This window comes from Daucus carota, chromosome 5 (genome assembly GCF_001625215.2).
Source record: "Daucus carota subsp. sativus chromosome 5, DH1 v3.0, whole genome shotgun sequence".
Taxonomy (NCBI): Eukaryota; Viridiplantae; Streptophyta; class Magnoliopsida; order Apiales; family Apiaceae; genus Daucus; species Daucus carota.
In genome coordinates, this window is record NC_030385.2 from 34,016,873 (window position 1) to 34,042,410 (window position 25,538).

Here is a 25,538-nt window from a genome sequence, read left to right on the forward strand (position 1 = left end):
CTAACAGAAATATTTATAGATATAAATATTTTAGAAACTAGAAATTATTTATTTATATCATAATTTAGTTTCAAGTATGTAAATACCTAATTATAGCTCATAAAGAAAAGTCCAATGTGATTGAAAATAAGAAATTCACCAAAACTACCATTTTTGTAAGTTTTTTTTTTATGATTTTACTGTCTTTAAAAGTATTTGTAAACATACCAATTTTTAAAAAATATTTGTAAAAATACGATGTGCAATTAATGCAACTTAAAATAATTGGCTCATAGGCACTTTAAGTATGGTTGCAAGTATAGTTACAATGGATTGTATACAGTAATCTATATCTATATCTATATCTTCTTAATGTGTGCAATGCCCATTTTGCCTTTATACCCACGGGTTACCCATGTTTTACCCAATTTCTATATACTAAAGTACCTATGTTATTTATCCTGGGCGACCCGTTTACAACCTCTTAACCGGCTAGATAACCAACTGATACAGTACCTTGCCAGCTTCTTCTGTTCAAATCCGAATTTTTCAACAACCTACATCGGTGCCCTAACTTCCTCTCTCTTTCCTTATCTGTTATTCAAGATTCAGCCTTTCATTCTGACATTGAAGTCGAGCGCATGTGAGCCCTAACGCTGGCGTTCTGAGATGCCGTTTTTCAGGCTTCAAGTATCGTGATCAAGCAGAGGTTGTCAGGTGTTGTTGAGCTTTATTCGCTAGGCGAGGTCTCCGGTTAGTGAATCTTCGGTTTTGTTTATTGATCCTTGTTTTGTGGTATGAGTCTGAGTTCTTTGTATGTGGTTTTATTTTATCCCAGGGAAGAATCGTAAGTTCTTCGCCTTCATATGCCGTCTCTTCCTTCGATAAATGATGTTAAGTTCTTCCACACCCATATTATCCATCTTGCCATTCTGTGATGTGTTGAAGGCTACGAAATGGTTCATGAGAATTTGATTAGATAGGTTTTGATTCATGCATATAAGGTGTTTGATTTATGTTCTTTATGATTTTGTTTGATTTTGTAAGATCTTCTTACACTTTTATACTCTTTTTCATTCCAAGTCACATGTTTTTAATTACCTGTAAAATCATTTCTCTTTTTAATTACCTTCATATGAAGAATACAGTACCCTTCTCTCAATTAGAAGCTCTGTTCTTCTATAATTGGCCTATTCTGTGTTTATAGGATTGTTAGGAAATAATTCATTTTTATTATGTGAACTAAGCATCTCTATAAGTCCTGTATTGCGTAAGATTGAGTGTCAACATGATTGTTGCAGTGAGATGACGGAATGAAATTTTATATATTTTTATATTTGTATTGCTAGAATAGATTCGGCTTCTCTTTTAGTAAAGAAAAATGAAATAACCCGACAATGTCAAAACTTTTAGTATGTCTGTGCTTATTGATTCTGATAATCCTACAGCTAGCTGATTCGGAAAAAGGACAAGCTTCTCGAAATGGCAGTTCTTCAAAAAGAGTTGTGATCACAAGCAGCAATAGACTGAGGCTCACCTTCAACGACGAGCAGGGAATCATGGCGTGGCTCTTCTGGTGAATTTGCCGAGGGATTCTCAAGCCGGTTGGTAGCAAGCCTCGGTCGATTGTCTACTTCGCAGAGGGTTCAAACTTAAAATTCTGGAGTTGCTCATTGATGTTGGCATAAGTGGATGAGCATAACAGATTAGAAAGATTTTCAGGACTCTACAAATTCTTTATTACTTTTCTTATTTCACATTATTGTTTTATTTTGCAGCTAATAATTGCAACAAAACCGGATCCAGAGCATATGAGAAATCGCCAAAAATTGTAACTGAAGACAACATCAAGTTACTTTTTTTAATACAGAAAAAGGTTTTTATCGGTTTTATTATGTTCTCTCCTTTATGAATGAAAATTATATAGGTCTTAGACATAAGGAGTAAATCTCCTTCGGTGAATGTCATCTATGGTGATTCCACTTTGCAGCTAAAATTGTTATATCTTGCCTTTTTCATTTCTAATTATTGTCATTTTTATGATTTTTATAGGTTGATGCAATCCAAGCAAATTATTCTGTCTTACTAATATCACTAACGGACATATGCATGAAGCCGTTACGCCAGGATTGTGCAACTCAAAGTGTGCTGCAGGTATCAATTTCGCATGACCTGGACTATAAGGGTAATATTTGCTACTTTGATTATGTACAGCTGCTATTCAAAAAATAGTTGGTAGTGAAGATGGACTAGATAATTTGTGAAATTCTTGGTACATGAACATGTAAAAAGATTAAGTGATGCTATGAAGTTCAAACTATTGTGCTAAGATGATTATTTATACAGCTGTGTCAAGTTATGTGCTCTTTTGTAGTATAGTTTTTAAACAAAAATTTATATTTTAGAACTTTGTTTGGAAGAGGACTAAATGAAGAATACATCTCCAAGGAAACATTCTAAATTCTGAATTTACATGCATATGATTTTTAAGCCTTTTATATTAATCTTGATATTTCCATCAGTAAGATCGTGCAAATCGTGCAAAGAGGTAAATGCTTTTGCTAAATAACAAATTGATTTGAAAGGAGCCAGTGAAAAGTACCTTTTCAATATATATCTCTGAAAATGTGAACCACGATCTAGAATGTAACATAGTTAACCTTCATGAGTACATATATCTATACAACTCAGTGAATACTTTCTATATTGAAAAGGTTTTGTTATATACTCCCTCCGCCCCCCTGAGTTGTATACTTTTTATATTGAAAAGGTTTTGTTATATACTCCCTCCGCCCCCCTAAGTTGTATACGCAGGGGAGCACACTTTAATGATTCTGTAAAGTATAGGTTTATAACTTATTTTAAGATTATTTTTTTCTGAATAAAATTTAACTATTAAATTTTTATTCAGAAAATGAAAATCTTAAAAATAAGTTATAGAGTCATATTTTATAGAAGCATTAAAATTTGTGCCAAATAGCGAACGTATAGAATTAAATGGGACAAAGGGAGTATACTAAGTTTCAGACCTTTTTTTGTTAAATCAATTTTGAACACCATATTCTACTTCAGGTGCTTAAGGATGCAAATGGTCTTGATATTGTTGCAGAAGATGAGTCAGCAGGTAAAAAAGTTATCCAAAGACCATTTCAGTTTCTATTTTACCTTTTTGTGTCTCAATGACGCAAAAAGATAAATGTCTTCTTGATGCTACGATCAAAGAAACGAAACGGTGGCACAGCACTTAATGTGTTCATGCATAATAGAGTTAAGAATATGCAGGCTTCGAATCTAAATACATCAAGAAGTCCTCTTGGCACGCTTGATACCAATATATCTCATAACGAACAAATGAAAAAAAAATCGATTCTGAGTTGATGAAAAGGAATTCTGTGATGCCAGAGGTTGTAAAAAAATCTGTACCAGAAGGTATTTTCATGTTCCATGTGTGTGCTATGTTGGATTGTGTTTTCAAATTCTACCCATGGAATTGTGTTTTCAAATAACTATTTTGTCTATTTCATTTTTTTGCCGTTTTCATTCTGATGGGTTATTACAAATCCCCGATATACTATAAAATTTTCTTTAAGATGTGGATTCGCACTCTATTTAGTTATTTTTCACATATTTATAAGATATAATGCTTAGACAGGTGAGCGCATCATTAGTTTGGAAAATTAAGAAAAATGTGATCTCTTTTTTTGACTCAATTAATTATATTTGTGTGTGGAGTTTGTTATTACTTTTTCTAGATTTTGTAATTAGTGTAATGCTTGCAGGGGAAGTTGAAGCGGGTGGCTGGGTTCATCTTGGTCCAGAACATGGAGTAGGTGTTGTCCCAAAAATGGTCGGGATGCATTGTTTCAGAAGATGAACCACTGGAAGTAGTTGTTTGAAGGTAGTCTTTGGTGACTTTGAGGACAGTCTTTGATGTAGTAGTCAGGCTCCCGGACGGAGGGAATGGGAAGGCAATGTGTGTTATTATTTTTTTTGATCAATCTATTTGATAACTACCCTTATGATTGTCTACTTCTTTAGTAACTCCTGGGTATTTACATTATTTTGTTATTAAATAGATCAACCTCAATATCCAAATCAAGAAAAGTATAAGTGGTCATCAGAAATCCTTCCTTCAGTGTACATGTTTGATAAAATTCTTAACAAAGGTATGTTAATTTATTTGTCTTTCTTAAAGTCTATTGTCTTATATTTGTTTGTGATGATTTGGCAGAAAAGGCATATGAGCAATACACACTAATCAGAAATCCGAAGGCAGACACTGGATACATCTTTGCAGTATGTATTTCGGACTTTTAAACGTACCTCAAGTCCTTTTTAATTATGTTAGTTGGCAGGTGCAAAGAGATCCGGTCCTCCTTGAGCAAACCTAAATTGAGAAAATGGACTAGCTGCTGAAGTTATTCAGAAGATTGAAAATGTGCACCCCAATTCACATACCACATGTGCGGGTACTAATGGTAAATTACTCTTTAGAAAATTTTAATAAAAGATTTTGTCCATTCCTGTTTGATTGTTATTCCAATACAGATTTCGTACAAAAGAGGCATGATCTTGCAATAGGATGGGTTTAATTGTGCTTTGCACCTCCGTGTGTGCGAGACTCATGTGTTGTCTTTCATGTGTAGGTCGGAAGAGGAACAAAGAAAATCAATCAGATGCTTCACTTGCTGGTATTCGCGAAACAATTGCCTCGCATTCATCATTTGAGCTGTGTTTCTTTAGCTTAGGAACACCACGTGTTTGTGTTTTCAATTCATAACCAACACATTTTGGCAGGTATTCGTCAACAAGGTTCTGGAAATGCTCTGGATTTGTTCCTACAAAGACGCGCTGAAAGTATTAAGAGATCCAGGACCATCGGCACTTCGTCAGAGTTCGACAAAAACAGCACAGGTAAGAATAGTATCCGCGCATTGTCATTGTGTGCAATTGTTGATTTGTGATCGATGTCTTACACCGTCATGGTCAGAATAAAATCTTACCATGTGTTTGATTTATGAACTCTTATTGTTTGTATGATATAGGCTTCAGAGAGTATACAGGTGGAAGGGCGCTGGATTCATTTCTACAAAAACGTGCCGATAACATCAAGAAAGCTGGAACCAATCCTCCAGGGTTTGCCAACGTCGAAGGCTCTCTTAAAGAGAATGGAGGTGACACAATCAATGCGGCAACAAATCAGGACTCCCATTTTTTGAATTGCAAGGTGAAATTATGGTGAGTCTTGCCTTAAACTATGCTTGCTGTGATGTGGTTGTTTAGTTTCGAAATTCAAAATTTTGGCCTAATCATGGATTCAAAATTTTGGCCTTAAACTATGAACTCATGGTTTGATATCGGCTAAATATATTGTTATACCATGGATTCAAGTGCACGCCTCGGTCAGCCCAAATCTTCGAGCGCAGGTTAAAAGACGAATGAAAACGATTTCGATAAATTCGCATGTTCTGATAACATATTATTTGCTTGAATGTGATTGTATGACAAAGAAGAGAGGACAATGACTGATGAATTCAAATTCCCAGGTCGTAAAAGGAGCAACGAGAATCATCCTAGCAGCTCTTTCTCTGGTGATGTTTTTGAACAGCCAGCTTTATATTGGAACACCGCGTGTTTGATTTATGAACTCACATTGTTTCCATTTTCCAGGCATTGGAGAGCATGCAGGCGGAAGGGTGCTGGATTCATTTCTACAAAGACAGTGCCGAGAACATCAAGAAGTCCAGGACCAATTCTCCAGGGATTGCCAATGTTGAAAGCTCTCTTAAAGATAATGGAGGTGATACTCCATCACATATGCAAATGTTGTTGTTGTCTGCTGAATTAAGTACAAGTTTTTCAACATTTGTCATGTGTTCAAACTACAGGATACAGTCGGTCTTCGCTGTCTAAAGTTGTTCAGAATTCACCCTATGCGTTCTTAGTGGAAACCACAAACAAAGGTGTCATACTTTGCTCCATATTTTGTTCAGTCCAAATCATAATTTTAAATGCCTCTGGTAGTCTATGTAGAGAACTCTACCGAAAATATATTGTTTGACCATTTGTTTTTATGGTTATGCAGTTTGCAAAGATATTCCGCAGTCTGGGACCCAACTTCGTCGGAATTATGGACATGATATCACCTCCCAGATAACAAACAGAGGTAACTCATATGAATCGACATACATTGTTATTTGAAGTGTGTTTCAAACGTATACAGAGCGTCTTACAATTGTTTAATCACGGTTATTTAAAATTGTGAAATGCACGTATGTATGACCAATTGCATCCTTATTTCACCCAGGTCTTGAACGTACTCCGCTTAGTGTTACAGGAGGTAGTACGCTGTCACTGATAGCAACGAGTATCGGCGAGAGGTCCACCCCCGGCACATCCCTGACTAATGAGACCACTAAGACAACAGGTGTGTGTATATTTCATTTGCACTTTGGAGTATATTAAAAGATAATGTTTTAATGATTTTGACAAACATGTGTAGGACGGAGAGGACGTGTTCCTTGTGGAAATCTGCACCGGGCTCATAATTTCTTAATAGAAATCAATAATTAGTCAAAAATTTATTCATTGTAATCATCTGGTGTAATTTGAATTCTAAAAATATTATTATTTGACAGAACATCCCGAATTTGGACGCGCGGAAAACTGATTTCGTCTGAATTGATTGCACATTGCTGGAACACTTTAGTTTGAGGTACAAAATGTTTCCCTTATGTAGTTCATAGCAATGCTGGACCTATTCAATCACATTTTATGTAATCGTCTCTGATTTTCGCTGAAACAAATAAATGTTTTATAATCATCTGCAGACTTTTACAAATGGAACAGGGTTGTTGTAAGATACTTGGATAGCTCCTGCTTTACTGGCGACAGGCAAGAATCCAATTTATAATTTAAATTTCAGAGAATATATGGTCTGATTATAATTAATTCTTATAAATAATAATTCTTTAGGCCCTTGATATCTAAGGCGCATCTAAGGCGCATCTAAGGCGCTTATCTGTTGTGTTTATGATAAATTGAGCTGTCTTATTGATTTGTAAATATGTAGTAATTGAATATGAATAAGTGCTGATCTGGTCGTGTGGTGTAAATATGCTTTTCTCCCATATATAACATCCTCTGAGAATTTTAAAGTAGAACAATTTCGATTGTGCAGGCTATAACTGGGGACTCCGTAGTTCTAGAATTTGGGAAGACCAGATCTGCTCTTGAAGATAGTCTTAGGCGGGTAGAAGATATAGTTCCACAAGCTATCTGTTGTCAGGTATTATTCCCTAATCCCTGATTACTATCTCTTTCATGTTCCTTGTGGAAATCTGCACGAGGCTCATAATTTCTTAATAGAAATCAATAATTTGTCAAAAATTTATTCACTGTAATCATCTGGTTTGAATTCTAAAAATATTATTATCTGACAAATCACTCATATTGATTAACACATGCATGCATTTGTTTGTAGTTGGCTTCAATGTAAGATGGTCCCAAAATTTTTCGCAAGTTGTCATGTTTTGTAATAATCCAGAAACTGTAATTTGATTCAATTTAGAACACAAGAATTCTCAGTGTTATCATTCTTTCAGATTTTGGAGATTTTAAGCGAAATCCAGGGAATTGACTTCTTAGCTGATCCGTTGGATAAGCAGGTGGGGGATGATATAATTGGATTGCTCCAACAAGGCAAAAAAATTCAACAGTGGCTGTTCCACAATTTTAGCCGTGAAATATGCTTCCATTGAAATTTCAAAATCCTATATGCCATGATTTTAGCCATAATTTCTGTTATGAAATTGTTCTCCATGTCTCGCACTCTTTCTTCTCTAAAATTTAAATTTCACCGAAATCAATTCAACACATCGGTGATCCTAAGTCTTCAATGGAGCATAAATGTGTGTATTTCTGATTTGTGATGAAATATAAAGGTGTGTATTTTTCTGATTTTCGCGTGCATTTGGGTCCCCTGTCTTCTTCTTCAAAACGTACTGGTGAGTTTGGCCTCTTCTTTAAATTCCTATTTCTGTAAATAAATTGTCTGAATCAAATGATTGATATGACACTGATTTCCCAATCACTCTGCTTGACCCATCCTTTATACGAGGCACAACAGGATTTTGCATTGATTTCTGCTTACAGAAAATTTCATCTAGAAGCTTAAATTCTGACTTTGTATGTGTAGTACCAAATGATTTAGATATAATCAGGGCACCTCTGAAATGATTTAGATATAATCTGTGGTTTTGGACAATGTTACTTACCTGGTTCCTGTCTCAAGAGTGACAGATCATTTTTTTTTTGTTTTTTGTTTCGATCCATCGAATGCCCCCATACTGTCTCATGTGCAATCTCATGTGAATTGTAGTACCACACGACTCTAAGAGTATTGATTTTTTTATTGTTTTTCAGGATAAATAAAGAAACAGATGGTTTCGAGTTTCTGATACACAAATATTTTAGAGTGGCTAATTCACACACGAAAATTTATGCATCACTAACACTGCAATTTCAAAATTTTGAATTGTAGCCGGAAATGTATTTGCGCTATTTGGACTTAATATAATTAGATATTGTAGAACCTGGCAAGTTGTTTTTGTAGCCTAAACCAGAGTGAATAGTATAAGCAAACTTATTTAATAGACAGAAGGGTGGCGTGGCATGCTTGAGGAGCTCTATCAATATTTCTCTTTATTCACATAATTCCTATTTTTTCTGCTTCCCCATATTTATGTTCCTAATATCTATATTCATTAATTTTAGCTATTCCTAGAGTTACTAGGCGGGGAATTTCAGAGGTATGTGCAATTACACCCGTTCAGATAACTAAAGACCTATCAACTGCTCAGCAAAGGTACTATATATTATCTCGCTCCGATGACTTGGCTGTGATTTTGTATTCACAAAGAAGAATGCATGTTTTGTGTTTCCTCTTTGGCCATATCATATTATATTGATTCTTATTTTTTCATGTATGTGTGTGTATGAGTGTTATTTTTTGAAACATAGGTGTGGCTAAAACTATTCGGAGCCTTTATATTCTGATGCAGGAATGACGTATTCTTATTTTTCAAACATAGATGATCACACTAAAGACTGAAATATTAGGGTATGTGTTTGTAGGTGGGAGTCATAAACACAAAAGATGGCAACTAATAAGTCTTGGTATGACTCATTATTGAGAAAGATTAGTACCTTCCTCTCCTTTTTTAGGCTGTTCCTCCCAACTCTGTTCCTTTTGCTTGGTCTCATTCTGTAGTTTAAACATTTTCAATGATAGCATTAATTTTAAAATACTATTCGTTCAAGGCAGAGTATGTGGCATAGTATGTTCCAAAATTTCCGTTCTGCCAGGGTCCTTGAGATGTTATTAACTGATATGAAACCGTCAGCTCCTTGCACCAAATTGTATTGAAAATTAATTAACCAAGCTTCTTTTTTTTCTTTTGCCAATTCATACAAGGAACAGAGTTTTGTGTTGTCATCAGTTTGTCTGTTGGTAAAGGTTATATTTTACTTTTTATATCTTAATCATTCTAATTTTTGTACTTTTGCAGTTTGGCATTCCCATAACATATATATGGCAAGGAAAGATGGTGAAGATTTTTATGTTGATATTGGTGATTCAGAGTCTGGGAAAAATGTAGCACGTGAAGATATGTCGTCTAAAGACATGTTGGATACAGGAAATGCCATGGAAGCTTTAACCAGAGTGGACTTGGACTTGGCATACTCTTCCGAGAAATCAGTTAATCTAGACACACTTATGATGCATGTTTGGGCATGGGAAAAAGAATTTGAAGCTCTGGCTACAGATGATATATCTGTTGATTGCATAGAGAAAGCATTGGCATATGATTTCTTTTCGGGTATCTTAGAATCAGAGGTAAGAGCACCGGAAAATTTCATGAGTACCCTTCAACTTCAGATGGTTGATGCACGGCTTAAAATATCTTCATGCGGCCACTTAAGAGAATTTTTCACTGCAGTGGAGGTTAAATTGTACATTCTGGCGAGTCTCTAAAGCAATCACAGGAGAATGCACTGGAAATGAAGATGCAGTTAACCAAGTTGCAAATGACATCCCTGGCGTTCAATCCAACCTATTGTAAGTTGAGCGATATTGACAATGAAGATCATATTAGTTATCTGTCAGCAGGGAAGTTGTGTGATGCTCGATTGTTTCTGACATTTGCTTTGTAACAGGGAAATATAACAGTAACACAGGTTTGCCAGATGATTCTCAAGGGTCACTTATGAGGCCACAATTGCAAACAGCTGAACAGAGACATGTTTTAAGAATGTTGGAAAAGTCTCTTGCATGAGAGCTTGATTTTGAGAAAAAGCTAACAGCACTTAAACAAAATGAAGAAGATTTGAAATTGAAGCTACAACTAACCGAGCAGGTATCAGATCGAGATCATGAACCAGTAAAAATTGTGGAGATCATGGAACATAATGAAGTGATGCATGGTAAAACAATGCAAATAAGGCATCAGAAAGATCAGCAACATCCTTTGGTGATTTATTTGTAGTGGTTTTTTTTTGATTGATTTAATGAGTATCTGAACTTGAACCAAACTCTTGATAATCAAAAAAACTATGTATAATATTTATCTACATTTTATGGTTTAGTTTATTCTTATCTCATTATTAGCTTATATTTTTTAGTATATATCAAATAAATCTAAGTACTTTGTAAGTGAAAAAGAAATTTACTATTAATATAAAAAAGGGTATGTGTAAGAGATATTTATTTTACAAAAATTTGAAATATATAATATTTCTAAAATTTAAATGTAATATATCATTATATCTTTATATTTATTAATCAAAATATATTTATTTAAATAATTTACCACTATTATTCTATATATAATTTATTATAAATTTTTGTTATGTTATTCAAGATACGAGGTGTTGTTAGGCGACACCGAAAAAATTAAATTATATATAATTATCATTTTTGTATCTTTTATAAATATTCAAAAATAAATTTAGCTAAAAAATTTCCTGATGGATTTTATTATGGCTAAAATTATGTAGCATTCTTCTAAAAAAAATTATTATCTTAACTATATAAAATAATGAATTAATATAAATTCATAAAATTTATAAATTTTTATTCCAAACATGGAATTTATTGTTATATTAAATAATTTTATATATATCATTTCAATTTTTGAACATAAAATCAAATATTATACTGCAATCATATGAACCATCTATTTTTAAAGAAATATATTTCAAAAAAATAATTAAATATTGTTAATGTGTGAAACTCCAAAAATTACGTTCTTAAAGTTAGGTTTTGTTTTAATTTTCATTTCTTTTCCCACATATTTTAGTTTTTATTTCTTTTCCCACATAAAAACAACTTTCTGTGTTTTCATTGTCTTTACTTACTTTCCTACCTTCAAGTTTAAAGACTTTTGTTCCAAGCCTCCAACCGTCTCAAGCATATGATATTTACTCTGGTCTATAAATTTACTTTGAGTGTGTTATAATTAGAATCACTTTAATTTTGAGGCCTTATAATTAGATTCACTTTTGAGTTAATGTACTTAATATCTATACTTAACATATGATGTAATTCCTTTAATCAAATTATAATTGTTTTTTACCATGTATTTACAACGCAAATGAACAGGACCGCACAACAGATTGTGGAAACCATGTCACTGAATGAGCTAAGTGAGAAAATCACTGAAGATTACGTAAACGTTTTGTGTTTGGATTAGATAGCTTAATATTTTCTGGCTGATTGGTGAATTATATTAAAATTTAAATGAAAACGATATGTATTTTTCGATTAATATCCCCAGCTTATTAGACACTATTGGTTTGATCGGCTAACATTAACAAAACTTAGTTAGTATTTGAATTTGATAACTGCAGAAACATGTATTCTGTGTTGTCAAGATCATAAATGTTGAAGAAAATGGATGGTGGTGTAATAGTTGTGGAGGCTGTGGATCCGAGATGGAAAGACAAGATGGAAAGCTCTTTTGCACCAGCTGCGAGCACTGCATTGTGATTGAAAATTGCCGTCAAGCTTTCAGAAGAGAATGACACGCCATCAATCTCCAAATCTTCTTCCAAAAGAGTGAAAATGATTTGTACTTTCTTCAGGCCTAATCTCCCCTCATACGTTAATCCAATAAATCTGTGTTTAATAGTTAACCGATAACCGACATATTCAGTCTTTGTGGGTGTTTATGTCCTGTTCAAAAATGAAACACGTTTTAGTATATTTTTTACAATAAAAAATGTTTGATACCTCCTCAAATGCTAATATGAACCACAGCGTCTACCATGTTGACTTGAAAATTAGACTTTGTCACACAAAGGTAAAAATGCAGTGTATTTGTATGACAGATTTTTTGGGAACCAAATTGCAGAGTTTTTACTTGAATTGCCTATCCCGGAAACCATAAAATCACTGCTTTCTAACTCATGAGAAAATAGTCTTTATTATGAAACTAAATTTTGAAACACTTTGTAAAATTGCAAGAACCGTGAGTTCCTCAGCTAATAATATAGGATGGTTTCATTTGCTGCACTTTTCTACATTGTTAGTGTGTTTATTCTTAAGAAATGTTGTAATATATAAAAATTAATAAATTAATAAGTATAATTCAGATATAATGGTTACTTTCACTATATTTTGTTAGCATAAATCTCAAGTTTTAACGGTCAATACCATATATCCCAAACAATTAATTTTTTGATGATGCAATACCTGTAAATATACATAATATACATAATATGCTAAATAAAGATTAAGAATCTAATGTTAATATTGGTTTAGTTCATTTTCCGACCTCATTTTAATGAAAATTTTAAAAATTTACCCGCACGCGAAGCGCGGGCATAATTCCCTAGTTTTGTAAATATTTTCAAAGGTTTGGTATTTTGACAAAATATCTGAAAAGAATGTAGTATTTTTGTTAGAAAAATTGTTTGGACTTGGGTATTTATGGGAAACCCCACGAAAAAATTGATTTAAGACTTTTTTAAAGAGATGTCAGTGAACTGATTTAACATAGTATAGGAAATTTTTAGAAAATGTGTTTATTTTCAAAAAATTGAGAAATATAACCAACTTCACAAAAGTGAAAGTTGCATATGAGTTTGTGTCGTATTTTTCACAAGAAATTATAATTCGGATGTTTTTGAAAAAATTTATTACATGTTTGAAAACCTATTTTATAATTTGGATATATTTGAGGAAAAATATATATTTATATGTTTTTATGAACATTAGCTAAAAATACTCTTTTGTATGTTATTATTGGGCATTAACTTCAATATTTTGTTCTAATATACTATGTTGTTCACGAGCATTTTTTATAATCAAATTAATATTGACATAATTCTTATTAAAATTATGTGTTAGACTAATAAAAATTAAAATCAACAAGAATATATTAATTAAATATTCATGCTAGGAAAATTGACTTCAGTTTTTCTTCAAAATCTCAACATAGTAAGATCACAATGTATATCAGTGTTAGGGATAAATAACACGTGATCTTTCATGCTTATAGAATACAAGTATTCAATCAATATGAGTAATCATGTATGCAAAATGATGGTACAGGGAATTGAAAAATGTGGATAAATATCCAAGTCATGTATGCAAAATGATGGTATATCAATGTTAGGGATAAATAACACGTGATCTTCCATGCTTATAGAATACAAGCATTCAGTGAATATGAGTAATCATGTATGCAGAATGATGGTATAGGGTATTGAAAAATGTGGATAAATATCCAAGTCATTTCACGTTCAAAATTTAATTAAACATTGTTTACATATTTACAATATGTTGTGTTTGAACCGAATATTTTCTCTTTAAGAGTTTTTCAAGTCATATGAAATACTCAAAATAACTAGGAACAATTATAGTCAATTCGTGATAGTAATATAGATGTTCTAACATTTATCCAATATTAAAATGATAAAAAATTTAATTTATATATTTACATTTATATATCTATATATAAAGAAAAATCTTATGATATGGCATCTCTACGAATCTCATTTTTGTTAATTTTGAGGTTCGTCTGTGCTTTGTACATCTTGTTTGTGATTAAAATTGATAATTAAAATTTTCTCTAAATTAATAATAGAGCTTATTGCAATTCGCACCCCTAGACTTCGGCCCAAAATCACTTTAGTATGCAGACTTTAGATAATTGCACTTCGCCATCCGCAGGTATATTGTGCGCGGCAATTTGCAAACCTTCCGTCAATCTCCGTTAAATATTTATGTTTAACGTTACTTTAGACGGGGTAAAATGGGAAAATCCACTTCTAACAGTCTTCTTCCCCCATTTGCTTTATATAAACTCTAATCTCATGTTTATTAGCCCTAATTTACTTGTTTTTTGTATCAACTGGAGAAAAGATGAGGGAGGAGTGTGCTTGTGTAAACACTTTGCTTGATTTTGTCCGAACAAATCTGACCGCCTGGTCATCCAGATCATATGCATTACAACAATCCAAGCCATGTGATTCATTGTGTATCAAAACTTCGTCAAGCAGGTATTAAACTCAAACCTGAAAAGGCCACAAGTTTTTTGGTGATAAAGTTTAGTCACGGTGTGCTGGAAATGCCATCTATCACAATGGACGATTTCATGGGTTCCTTCTTGATTAATTGCGTGGCTTATGCAGGTTGTTGCCCAGAAAACGTGACTGAATCATCTCATGAAAGAATAACGGAGGACAACCTTTTGATCATGATCAAATAAGAAGCTGGAAATCTGAGATTTTAAATTTCCAATTATTAAACTGCTAATTAACCCACTAATAGTGGGTTAATTCTTTAATTTTTTTTAAATGTCAAAACTACCTTCAACTTTTTAACAGAACCGTTAATTTTTGACGGAAGGGTTGCAAATTGCCGCGCACAAAATACCCGTGAGTGGCGAAGTGCAATTATCTAAAGTCTGCATACTAAAGTGTTTTTGGGCTGAAGTCTAAGGGTGTGAATTGCAATAAGCTCTTAATAATATCTCAGAGTCCTTCTCCTCCCCATTAATAATTTTCAAACTATAGAGCTGTTTAATAACACTTAATAGCCTCTTAACAGTCATTTTATTTGACCGATCAGGGGTTTATTTTTTAATTCATTATCAAACGTACTTAATGAAATCAAAACACACTTATTGGACAAGCGTGTGGATTCTCACTTGTTGGGGAAGCGAGACTCAGAATATGATTTTCAATATATTCCCTCAAACTCATTACTCTTTATTTATTTTTTCCTTCCCATTCCACGCTACTTTATTCATGTGCACATCATTTTTCTTTAAAAAGATGAATAGATTAATCTTTGATATATGGGCTTTCTACAAGGTTCTCGAGTAAACAAGTTTAACAGTAAAATAATAAATATATTGTCATTCAAATATTTTCATGATTGTTCAAACAATAATTATCTTTTAGTAAAATTTTCATTTAGGCAAGTTTTTCATTCAATGTCGAAAAATATAATAACTCAACATTATTTATTCGGATTTATCAAACAACGTTGAACCTCATTTAGAGTGTTGTTATATGTGATTTGTATTACACACTGTCAAGAAAGTGAATACGTTTTAAAGAGATAGTTATTAGCAAAAGATTTGATTATTTATTGATTATTTCATGTTTTTGTTTATTAAAAATTTAATTACTGGTTTGTATGTGACCGCTAAAATTGAGGGGGTCACGCCCCATGATAATAAACATATATATAATAAATTATATCATCATACAACGATGTACTTCCATCCATTACGTATATGTACGTTAATATAAAGAATATGCGGATCATTACTATTATACTTATTTTCTATAAAAATAATTTATTAATATTGATATATTCTAATCTTTATTCTTATTATACTTATATTTAATTTATTTTTACGCACCACATGCACGAATTAGTTCCCGTCTTTTAGAAAAATCACGCGTCAAACACCTCTCTGCATTTTATGGCAAGTACAGGGAGGTTTAACAATCATCAATATACTTATATAAAGGAGAAGCGAGGGGCGTGTAGGTGACGCCTCTCAGACAGCTTCGTTCTATTTTTCTAATTTTTTGGAATTTTTGGATGAAAAATATCAAAAAATAAAAATGATCTTTTTTAGTTTCGGATATATTGGAAGTAAGTTTTAAACTATCTTTTTCAAAATATCAATAGTAAAAATTGTCTACCTTAATAAATTTCAAATCAGAGTTTCAATTTTTTTGAAATTATTTTGATATCGAAAAAGGCTTACTTTTCTTCCAAGACTATGACCATAATTTTGGAAAGGTGTATATCAAAACCAGAAAATATTTTTAATAAGCCGGTTTTTTCTCAAATCAACACCTATAAATTGAGGTCAGACATCATAAAATTTAACATAAACAATTTTTTTGTGCTTTTTTGCCATCTAATACAGCAATGAGTTATACTATGATGGATGTTTTGAATGGTGATAGAGATGATTACCTGATGAGAGTAAGAGTTTGTCGGGTGAGAGTCGAGAAATCCAAACATGAGAGGAGAATATAGTCTTGACATGATATTGATGGATGAAAAGCTGAATAAATTAACTGTTAGTGATATATGTTTGTTGGTTATTCTTATATAATATTTGTTTTGTTCATCGGACATGTATTTTGTTGTTAATTTTTATATGGTTCACTTTGTATACTGGAAAATATTATTCATGCAACACTTTCACAAAATCTGTTTGATATGCAAGATGCTTTGAATGACGATAGAGATGATTGGCTGATAAGAGTAAGAGTTGTCGGACATGGGAATCGACAAATCCAAACATAAAAGAAAATATAGGCTTGACATGATATTGATGGATGAAAAGGTCAAAAAATTAACTGTTAGTAATATATGTTTGTTGCTATTCTTTTATAATATTTGTTTTGTTCATGGGACATGTTTGTTGTTCTTAATTTTTATGAAAAAGGCTTACTTTTCTTCCAAGACTATTATCATATTTTTGAAAAATGTGGATATAAAAACACTAGCATGGATTTGAATTCCTACATCCCGACATGATTAATGCTCGTATTAATGACAAGGATATACTCTCTGAGTATTTTTTTTCTTACTCAAGATGTTTATAATATGAAATTTATTTAATTCTACAAATATTAATTTTGAATCATTAATATAATATTTATAAGTGCCGCAAATTTATTTTAATTTACAAATATTAATTTTAAATCATTAATATAATTTTTATAGACCGCCGCAACGCGGGTTCTCAACCAGTAACTTTGTGTTTCAGGAATCACAACTGACAAGCTTTTTTGTTACGGTTTCTTAAATAATTTAATTTAACGGACATATAAGTCTAGCTTGTTCTTTATTACAGAAAGCAAACAAAAACGATTACTACTGGACAGCTGTTGATACAACAGTGTATCTGGAGGCTAACACGTGGAATATAATATATGTCACCAGAAACACCTAACTCACTTGCTCATCTTACAAATGGCAACAACTCTTCAATCTTTTCTCTATCCAAAACTCCACAATTACACCACCAACAATTTTATTATTATAAATTCCTTCTTCAACACCACTAAACTCCATTCTATGCTCAGAAAACTCAACTCGTCTCCCTCAATTCGCCATTTTCTTGCTCATAATCGGAAAAAGATAAGGACTCTAGCACACCCATTTGATCAAACTTCAAGATTTCCACTGTTTTCACCCTTAAATTCTCCAAAGATTCAGTCTACTGAAAGGGGTTTTACTGATATTTCAATGGCAAATCAAGAATCCGCTTCTAGTTCTTCACAGGGCCATAAGTATACCAATCGTTTAGCTACGGAGCATAGTCCTTATCTTTTTCAACATGCCCATAATCCTGTATGTGACTCTCTCTCTCTCTCTCTCTCTCTCTCTCTCTCTCTCTCTCTGTCTGTCTCCCCTTCCTCCCTCTCCTCTCTCTCTCTCTCTCTCTCTCTCCCTCCCCCTTCTCTCCCCCCCCCCCCCAATATTTCCACACCACACACATATCTAATTATATTTATTAAATTTTGTAATCAAGTATTAATTGTATCTAATTAAGAGGGGTGTATTCGATTGGGATTTTAATGGATTGTTTTTAGTCTATGGATTTTAATGGATTAATGGATTGTGTCTGATTTTGATTTTGTGCGGATTCTTGACATTTATCGCAGAGATGATAGGATTTAAGCACAATGCTTCAAAATCCCATTGATTTTGATGGAATTTCAAAAAACTTAAAATACACTGAAGAATGCCACAAAATCCATCATTTTATGAAATGCAAAAAAATCCATCAGCATTTGAATACCATCAGATTTTAATGGATTTTAAACAATCCTAATTGAATACCATCGGATTTTAAAGCATAATTTAAAATCCCAATTGAATACCACCAGATTTTGTAGCATAATCTGAAATCCCAATTGAATTCCTCAAGATTTTAATGGATTTCAAACAATCCCAATCGAATGCCCTCGGATTTCATGAATGCAAAAAAATGCTTTAAAATCCCAATCCAATACACCCATCTAAAGAGTTTTTCTTTGATTACTAATTCAGTGTAAGTTGATTAGTTTATGCAAGTTAATCTTGCTGCAATTGTCAAAAGTAATTGACTGAGTGACAAGTAATTGCAAAGTGTTTAGGTTTAAGATGAACCCTCCTTTTAATGAAATTCTAATTTCTTAAACGATGAAGGTGAATTGGTATCCATGGGGTGAAGAGGCATTCAAAGAAGCTCGCAAGAGAGACGTGCCCATCTTCTTATCAAGTATAGTCTTATTTATAGTGGAGACTACTGTATCTGTATGACCTGTGTGTTTCGTGATTGTTTACTATTTTAGTTCCATCTGATGTCATGTTTCTTATTTGCTTATTTTCTGCCTCTGAAACTTTTATGCTCTGGAAGTTGGATACAGCACCTGTCACTGGTAAGGCTCTCAGTTCTCACGACATTATGAGATCATATATGTACTACGGCTGCCAATGTATGCCAGAAAATATTGATTTGTTATTGACCAACTGATAGGTGTCATGTGATGGAGGTGGAATCGTTTGAGAATGAAGATATTGCCAAATTGCTTAATGATTGGTTCGTCAGTATTAAGGTTTTAATAACACTCACTTTATGGTTTTATACGTATTTTAAGATTATTGACCGCATATAGCAAATATAAAAAATAAAAATCTACGGCATGATAGTAATTAGTGATAAATTTGTTATAGTTTCTAAAGAGCAGTTTGTGTTTCGTGTTGAACTATAAGTCTATAACTTAGTGGGATAAATCAATTTGCTTTCTAGAATATGGAAAACAATGTTTAACATCACTTTTTACTGAAAGATTGTGGTAAATGATAATCAAACATAGATAAATTCTTTTTATGCAAACAGTTATGAAAGTAAGGAGATAATGTTTAATGTTTTTTAGTTGGTCTTACCCGTTTCCAAAACTTTTCTATATGATCAGAAGTCAGAAAATTTGGAGCTGATAGGTACTTGCAAAGTCCTGTTATAAGTGCGGTTGATTATCATGTTAACCAAGTAATCGACAAATTTTTTATAAAATTCAATTTCATGTACAGGTTTGGCTGTTAATAAGCTATGGCGAATATCTCTAAGAATTTTTTTCAACCATCTTATACCGTTAACATGTTTCCCAACAGGTTGATCGAGAAGAACGTCCGGATGTCGATAAGGTAATTGTACAGTTTAATAAGTACATTTAGGTGTTAACTGGTGTAACTTAAGCTAGTCCTTGTAGCTTAAGCTGCTATTGTTATCTTGCTGTCCCCCTTGCCATGAGCAACCCTTTATGTACTTCTACAGCAAGATGACATCACATGTTCTTGTTTCTAAATATCGCCCATGTGAAAAATGTGTATCCATGAAAAAAATGAATTCGAGAATACTATATTGCCATACTACAAATGTATGTTTATCTATGTATATGTCAGCGGGAGGTCATCAAATCTGCCAATGGCATTAGGTAGCATTATGATAGCATTCTACTGGGGTTTAAAAACTTAATCGGACAGATCTTGTGTTAGAGTTTTAGTAGATGTAGTGCTCCTGCTGAGTTATCTTTCCACGCAGGTATACATGACATATGTGCAGGCATTGTATGGGCGTGGGGGATGGCCCCTAAGTGCTTTCCTTTCACCTGATCTTAAGCCTTTAATGGGTGGCACTTACTTCCCTCCTGAAGACAAGTTTGGAAGGCCTGGGTTCAAAACTGTACTGAGGTAGATGAGGTCACAACCATGGAAGTCCAGTATATATAACTCATAGGGTTTAATAAATTCTTTTCTCTGTTCTCATACTTATGCTGTTGCAGAAAGGTAAAAGATGCTTGGGATAGCAAGAGGGACGTGCTTATTCAAAGTGGCACTTTTGCCATTGAACAACTGTCAGAAGCAATGTCTGTGAAGGCAGAGTCCTATAAAATATCAGAGGGGATAACTCAAAGTGCTTTACACAAGTGTGCAAAGCAGGTATGTATCTACCAGCCTATAGCTATTTTTATGTATATTCTCTAGCAGGCGTAAATGTATTGCTCGAGTGTGCATAATACTTTTCAGCATTTATCTGTGTACCAGGGATTTTAAAGATCAGTCTACTGTGAGTTTTGTCTTACTGATCTTAATATTTGTTGCTGCTGGTCAATCTGTCAATAGCAGTTTAAAATTTTATATTTTCCCAACGACCTAATTTTGATGCCTCTGATTACAGTCTGTATTGACCATCCATTCAGAATTTCATAGGCCTTCTAAACATTGGAAAGACAACAGGTTTAAGTTCATGTTTGATTTTGAGTAAGTCATCCCCCTTAATAGATTTAAGTATTTAACTGATTGATGCAGTAGCAGAGTTAGAGTCTATTGAACATATAAAATTGCCAGTTGCTGAACACTATTTTCTTCGTTGAGAAATTATAGGATCTGCAGCCTTTGAACGTTCTTGTAGCTGAGATGTCCATAGATTCATATTTCTTGACAACTGTCAAGTTCTTTTTTTGTTCGCTACGTCATTTCTCAAATATACAGGCTTCACATTATTAAAGATCAATATATTGATTCCTTTCGCAGTTAGCTGCGAGCTATGATTCACAATATGGTGGCTTTGGCACTTATCCAAAGTTTCCTCGGCCAGTTGAGGTTCAATTAATGCTTTACCAGTCCAAGAGGTTGGAAGAAGCTGGAAAATCTGGCGAGGCAAAGGAATATCTGGATATGGTGCTTTTTACTCTGCAATGTATGGCAAGGGGAGGAATCCATGACCATGTTGGCGGTGGCTTTCACAGATATAGCGTGGATGAATGCTGGCACGGTGGGTTCATTTTTTTTATCTCAACTAAGATTAAGAAAGTCTTAGGGAGAGGACAAAATGAAAAAAAGTTTGTGCTGGGTTTGGTGCATATTGCTTAATTATGTAGTTGGTGTTCTTCTTTATTGCTGATGGTGGATGCTTTTCTTATTAAGTTTTCAATTCCTTGCAGTTCCACATTTTGAGAAAATGTTGTATGATCAAGGACAACTGGCTAATGCTTACTTAGATGTCTTTTCTATTACAAAAGATGTCTTATATTCATGTGTGGCTCGAGATATTCTTGATTATATACGAAGAGATATGATTGGTCCGAATGGGGAAATTTATTCAGCAGAGGATGCCGACAGTGCTGAGACTGAAAATGCTTCAGGGAAGAAGGAAGGTGCCTTTTATGTCTGGACAAGTAGTGAGGTATATTCACCATCATCTCTGATATCAGCCCTGGATTTTCTGTAGGTTCTGTATGTTTGGAACATGCTTTGGAGTGGATGTATGACAAGCTTGAGTTCTAATTAAGCACAAATGATGGAATCTGTTATCTCATTGAACAATGTTACTACTTCTGTATACAATGCGCAAGTCTTAATTGAACATCTTTTAACTACTAGTTACATTGTAATGTATTCATTATAAATGAACAGTGCATAGCCTGCCCATTATTTTACTTTTTTGCTTCTCTGGCCGTATTTTTTGTTTCTAGAGCCGTCACTGCTCTTCCAAGCTCTTTAAGCTTTATAATACAGTAATGTATTGTCAGTTCTGATATGTTTCTGTGCTAATATATCCGCCTGCTTTGAAGGTTGAGGACATAGTGGAAAGCCATGCTGATCTTTTGAAGGAACATTATTATATAAAGTCATCAGGAAACTGTGATCTATCTTCTAGTAGTGATCCGCATAATGAGTTCAGTTCAAAAAATGTGCTTATTGAAAGAAATAGTACTTCTGCATTGGCATCAAAGTTGGGAATTTCTCAGGAGCAGTATCTTGAAATTCTTGGTGAATGCAGGCGGAAACTCTTTGCTATAAGATCAAAGCGGCCCAGGCCACACTTGGATGATAAGGTTTTTCATTTTCTTTTCCTTATTTCACTTTAGGAAGTCGTTAATGTGATAACTTTTTTTAAAACAATATTGCCACAAATGTTAAGAGGTTATATATTTTAGGTCATTGTAGCATGGAATGGACTCACAATTTCGGCATTTGCTAGAGCCTCTAAGGTGTTAAAAGGTGAACCTAATGGAACAAAGTTCTACTTCCCAGTTGACGGTGCCAATGTAAGACAGATATAAGCCTTTTGTTTTACTGAAGTTTGCTTTAGTGGTGCTTTGTTGGTGAATACCACTGATGAACTTCTAGTCAAATTCATCTGGTTTGTGATTTTGTAGGAGAGACATGTTTGGTCCATTATTAATTCTTAGTTACCGTAAATTATGACTTCTGTTATAGTGGATTTAATGCGTATGAGTATTTGTTAAAGAATGTTGAGCATTATTATTCTTTGGTCCAGCCAAGCTGCAACCAGCTGACGCTTTTTTTCTTCTTTCTAAAATCAGCCAAGTGACTACATGGGAGCTGCAAGAAAAGCTGCTACTTTTATTAGAAAGAAACTGTACAATGATCAGATGCGTAGATTAGAACACAGTTACAGAAATGGCCCATCTAAAGCACCTGGATTCTTGGATGATTACGCCTTTCTGATACAAGGGCTGCTGGATGTTTATGAATGTGGCGGTGAAGTCTCGTGGCTAGCTTGGGCAGTTGAACTGCAAGATACACAGGCAAAGCAATAAATCCTTTCGTTTGGCCATACTTGCCAAAAAATTATTCTTTAATATTGTTTCTCGTTTCTTGTTTAATAGGATGAATTGTTTCTCGACAAAGAAGGAGGTGGTTACTATAATACCGCTGGTGACGATCCATCCGTTCTTCTCCGTGTGAAAGAAGACCATGATGGTGCTGAGCCCTCGGGGAATTCTGTATCAGTTATTAACCTTGTTAGATTGGCTAATATGGTTACTGGTGATAAGTCTGATCAATACAAGCGAACTGCCGAGCATCTCTTGGTTAGTTTTTACTGCAATGGGCTTTTCCCTCGGTAACATATGCACGCTACCCTTGATATTCATCTGATTTGACTGTTATATATCTGCAGGCAGTCTTTGAGAAGAGGCTGAAGGATGCTGCAGTTGCTGTACCTTTGATGTGCTGTGCTGCTGATATGTTATCTGTTCCTTCACGCAAGCAAGTTGTGTTGGTTGGTTCCAAGTTGTTACCAGAGTTTGAAAACATGCTTGCAGCTGCTCATGCATCATATGAACCCAACAAGACGGTAAGTAGATCACCTTTCGACAGCATAAAATTTGCAGTTCTGCCATATGTTTGCTTACGTTCCCGTGATGCCTTGTATTATAGGTCATTCACATAGACCCTGCAGACATGGAAGAGATGGACTTCTGGGAAACAAATAATGCTGATATTGCCCTTATGGGGAAGAACGCCTTTGTATCGGGCAAGGTGGTAGGTCTTGTCTGTCAAAACTTCACTTGCAGCTCTCCTGTCACCAATCCTTCTGATCTTGAAGCACTGCTCTTAGAGAAACTGGTGCGTGCTGCATAAATTATCTACTGGTGCTTTGTCATTTATGATGCAAAAAAGGGGGGGAAAAGCTACCAAGCTTTAGTTTTGTTAGTCGAGTTAAAACTTGCATAATAGTCGCAGTGAAGTGGTGTGTAATGCAGTGAAGTGATGTGTAATGCGCTAATGCTAATGTTGTGAGATAAGAGCATGTTATGAAATAAAGCTCTGAAGCTTTTACCATGCAACCATGGTACGGGTTTGTTTAGATCTGTTTCTAGAGTTACGCGTGTAGACCATTAGCTACGAGTCGGTTTCAGGGTTTGTTCAAGCCCTGTTTCCAGAGTTGTATGTCTGTAGACCATTAGCTACCAGGAGGGTTTCCAGAGTTATATGTCGTCTCAGATCCTTGTGCAGGATTACAGCTTGTAAGATGTTACATATGATCAGAAGAAGCTTTTATCAAAATTCTGATATGCATGATTTCCTTGAAAAGAAAAGGACACTGATTTCCGTGCAAAACATGAAACTCACGAAACTGTATAGTATCAAAATGTTTGAAATGTAATACTAAGTCCCAGTACAGAGCACGGTTGGATGGATAGCTCAAGTGGGTGGTTAAGAGTGTATCCTCTGGCGTTCCAGGTCTTAGGTTCGACCCTGGCTCACCCCGAGAATATCTTAGAACAGATACTCATTTGTAAGGCGTATGATCGAACTAATTTATGTTCATCTGGGAATATATATTATGCTATTTTAATACTCGAGTGCTTGCTAGTTGCTACATATCATCAGCGTGCCCTGGCACAGGGCCCTTGTCATTGGCGGAAACTATCATTTGCTCCTCCACTTGTGACAAACATTTTTAAGTATCCACACCCCCCACCAACCAACCATCAACTGTATATATGCTAAGCTGGGTAAAACTATCCATTTTCAAAATGCACCTTATGTAGATCTGAGTTCTTCCAACCAATACTTCACCGACAAACTCGCGACAACACCACGGTATATATGAGTGGATTACAGTAGCAGAACTCGGCCTTACAACACCGTATATATAAGTTGCTATCCGGCCTTACAACACTGTATATATAAGTGGATTACGGTAGCACCGGCCTTACAACCCCGAATATATAAGTTGTTATCCGGCCTTACAATGGGATTACGGTAGCAGAACTTATCTAAGACTGTATGTATAATGGATTACGGTGGCAGAATCCGTCCAAGGTTTACTAATTTGATAATATAAACGGATTACATGAGCGGAACCGGTCTCACTAAAATCATCTTAGTAACTCGACAAGAAATCTAAATCAACAGCAAGTTCACTTTACTAATGATTTTCACACACAATGATATAGAGTTTATGGAATTATCTTTATGTTGAGTAGCTTTCAGTAGGTTATACATGATTGCAGACCCCAAAAGCACTGCAGCACATCTGTAATCATGCTACATCTAGAGAACAATATCAAAACATGACAGTGAAAAAGCCACACCCCTCATCTCACTCCCCACCTTTCACCGAAAAGCAACACAAGGCCCCCCTACATAATATTATTTTTGACTATCTGTATGTTTAATTAGTCTAGTTAATTACACCACTCACTTAAAG

The 25,538-nt window shown here is 34.1% G+C and overlaps 2 protein-coding genes across 52 annotated transcripts; both read left to right on the forward strand.

The window, feature by feature from the left end:
- The first annotated feature begins 341 nt into the window (after positions 1 to 341).
- Positions 342 to 10,625, forward strand: LOC108221070 (hypothetical protein). Of its 50 annotated transcripts, none has more exons than XM_064094742.1 (23): positions 342 to 732; positions 1,428 to 1,855; positions 2,032 to 2,133; positions 3,052 to 3,103; positions 3,759 to 3,952; positions 4,056 to 4,457; positions 4,626 to 4,670; positions 4,777 to 4,893; positions 5,025 to 5,217; positions 5,493 to 5,570; positions 5,650 to 5,779; positions 5,868 to 5,942; positions 6,065 to 6,145; positions 6,287 to 6,406; positions 6,482 to 6,694; positions 6,810 to 6,873; positions 7,160 to 7,267; positions 7,584 to 7,985; positions 8,755 to 8,845; positions 9,115 to 9,156; positions 9,549 to 9,877; positions 9,981 to 10,099; positions 10,198 to 10,625. In XM_064094742.1, the coding sequence occupies exons 10-15, from the start codon at positions 5,508 to 5,510 to the stop codon at positions 6,550 to 6,552; spliced, it is 540 nt and encodes a 179-aa protein (XP_063950812.1). In that variant the 5' UTR covers positions 342 to 732; positions 1,428 to 1,855; positions 2,032 to 2,133; positions 3,052 to 3,103; positions 3,759 to 3,952; positions 4,056 to 4,457; positions 4,626 to 4,670; positions 4,777 to 4,893; positions 5,025 to 5,217; positions 5,493 to 5,507; the 3' UTR covers positions 6,553 to 6,694; positions 6,810 to 6,873; positions 7,160 to 7,267; positions 7,584 to 7,985; positions 8,755 to 8,845; positions 9,115 to 9,156; positions 9,549 to 9,877; positions 9,981 to 10,099; positions 10,198 to 10,625. The 50 variants fall into 50 exon arrangements, with proteins under 50 accessions (XP_063950812.1, XP_063950814.1, XP_063950810.1 ...); XM_064094744.1 differs by having other exon boundaries at positions 7,584 to 7,646; XM_064094740.1 differs by having other exon boundaries at positions 7,584 to 8,845.
- A 6,848-nt stretch (positions 10,626 to 17,473) lies between these two features.
- LOC108222933 (uncharacterized) lies at positions 17,474 to 24,388 on the forward strand. Of its 2 annotated transcripts, XM_017396920.2 has the most exons (15): positions 17,474 to 17,875; positions 18,716 to 18,788; positions 18,927 to 18,948; positions 19,047 to 19,125; positions 19,682 to 19,714; positions 20,112 to 20,260; positions 20,353 to 20,509; positions 21,104 to 21,344; positions 21,514 to 21,755; positions 22,144 to 22,407; positions 22,510 to 22,620; positions 22,900 to 23,124; positions 23,206 to 23,409; positions 23,499 to 23,675; positions 23,759 to 24,388. In XM_017396920.2, exons 1-15 carry the CDS (start codon positions 17,495 to 17,497, stop codon positions 23,960 to 23,962), a joined length of 2,562 nt encoding a protein of 853 aa, XP_017252409.1. In that variant the 5' UTR covers positions 17,474 to 17,494; the 3' UTR covers positions 23,963 to 24,388. The 2 variants fall into 2 exon arrangements, with proteins under 2 accessions (XP_017252409.1, XP_017252410.1); XM_017396921.2 differs by lacking the exons at positions 17,474 to 17,875; positions 18,716 to 18,788 and adding an exon at positions 18,801 to 18,823.
- Positions 24,389 to 25,538: the final 1,150 nt, after the last annotated feature.

Bases quoted from the DNA above. Each gene is read 5' to 3' on its own strand.
- LOC108221070 (XM_064094702.1), top strand. From the start codon at position 9,072: ATGATCACACTAAAGACTGAAATATTAGGGTATGTGTTTGTAGGTGGG. The intron at 9,157-9,548 runs GTATGACTCATT...GTACTTTTGCAG, and splicing joins ATGGCAACTAATAAGTCTTG to TTTGGCATTCCCATAACATA.
- LOC108222933 (XM_017396920.2), top strand. From the start codon at position 17,495: ATGGCAACAACTCTTCAATCTTTTCTCTATCCAAAACTCCACAATTAC. The intron at 18,949-19,046 runs GTAAGGCTCTCA...ACCAACTGATAG, and splicing joins GGATACAGCACCTGTCACTG to GTGTCATGTGATGGAGGTGG. The intron at 22,408-22,509 runs GTTTTTCATTTT...TATATATTTTAG, and splicing joins GGCCACACTTGGATGATAAG to GTCATTGTAGCATGGAATGG.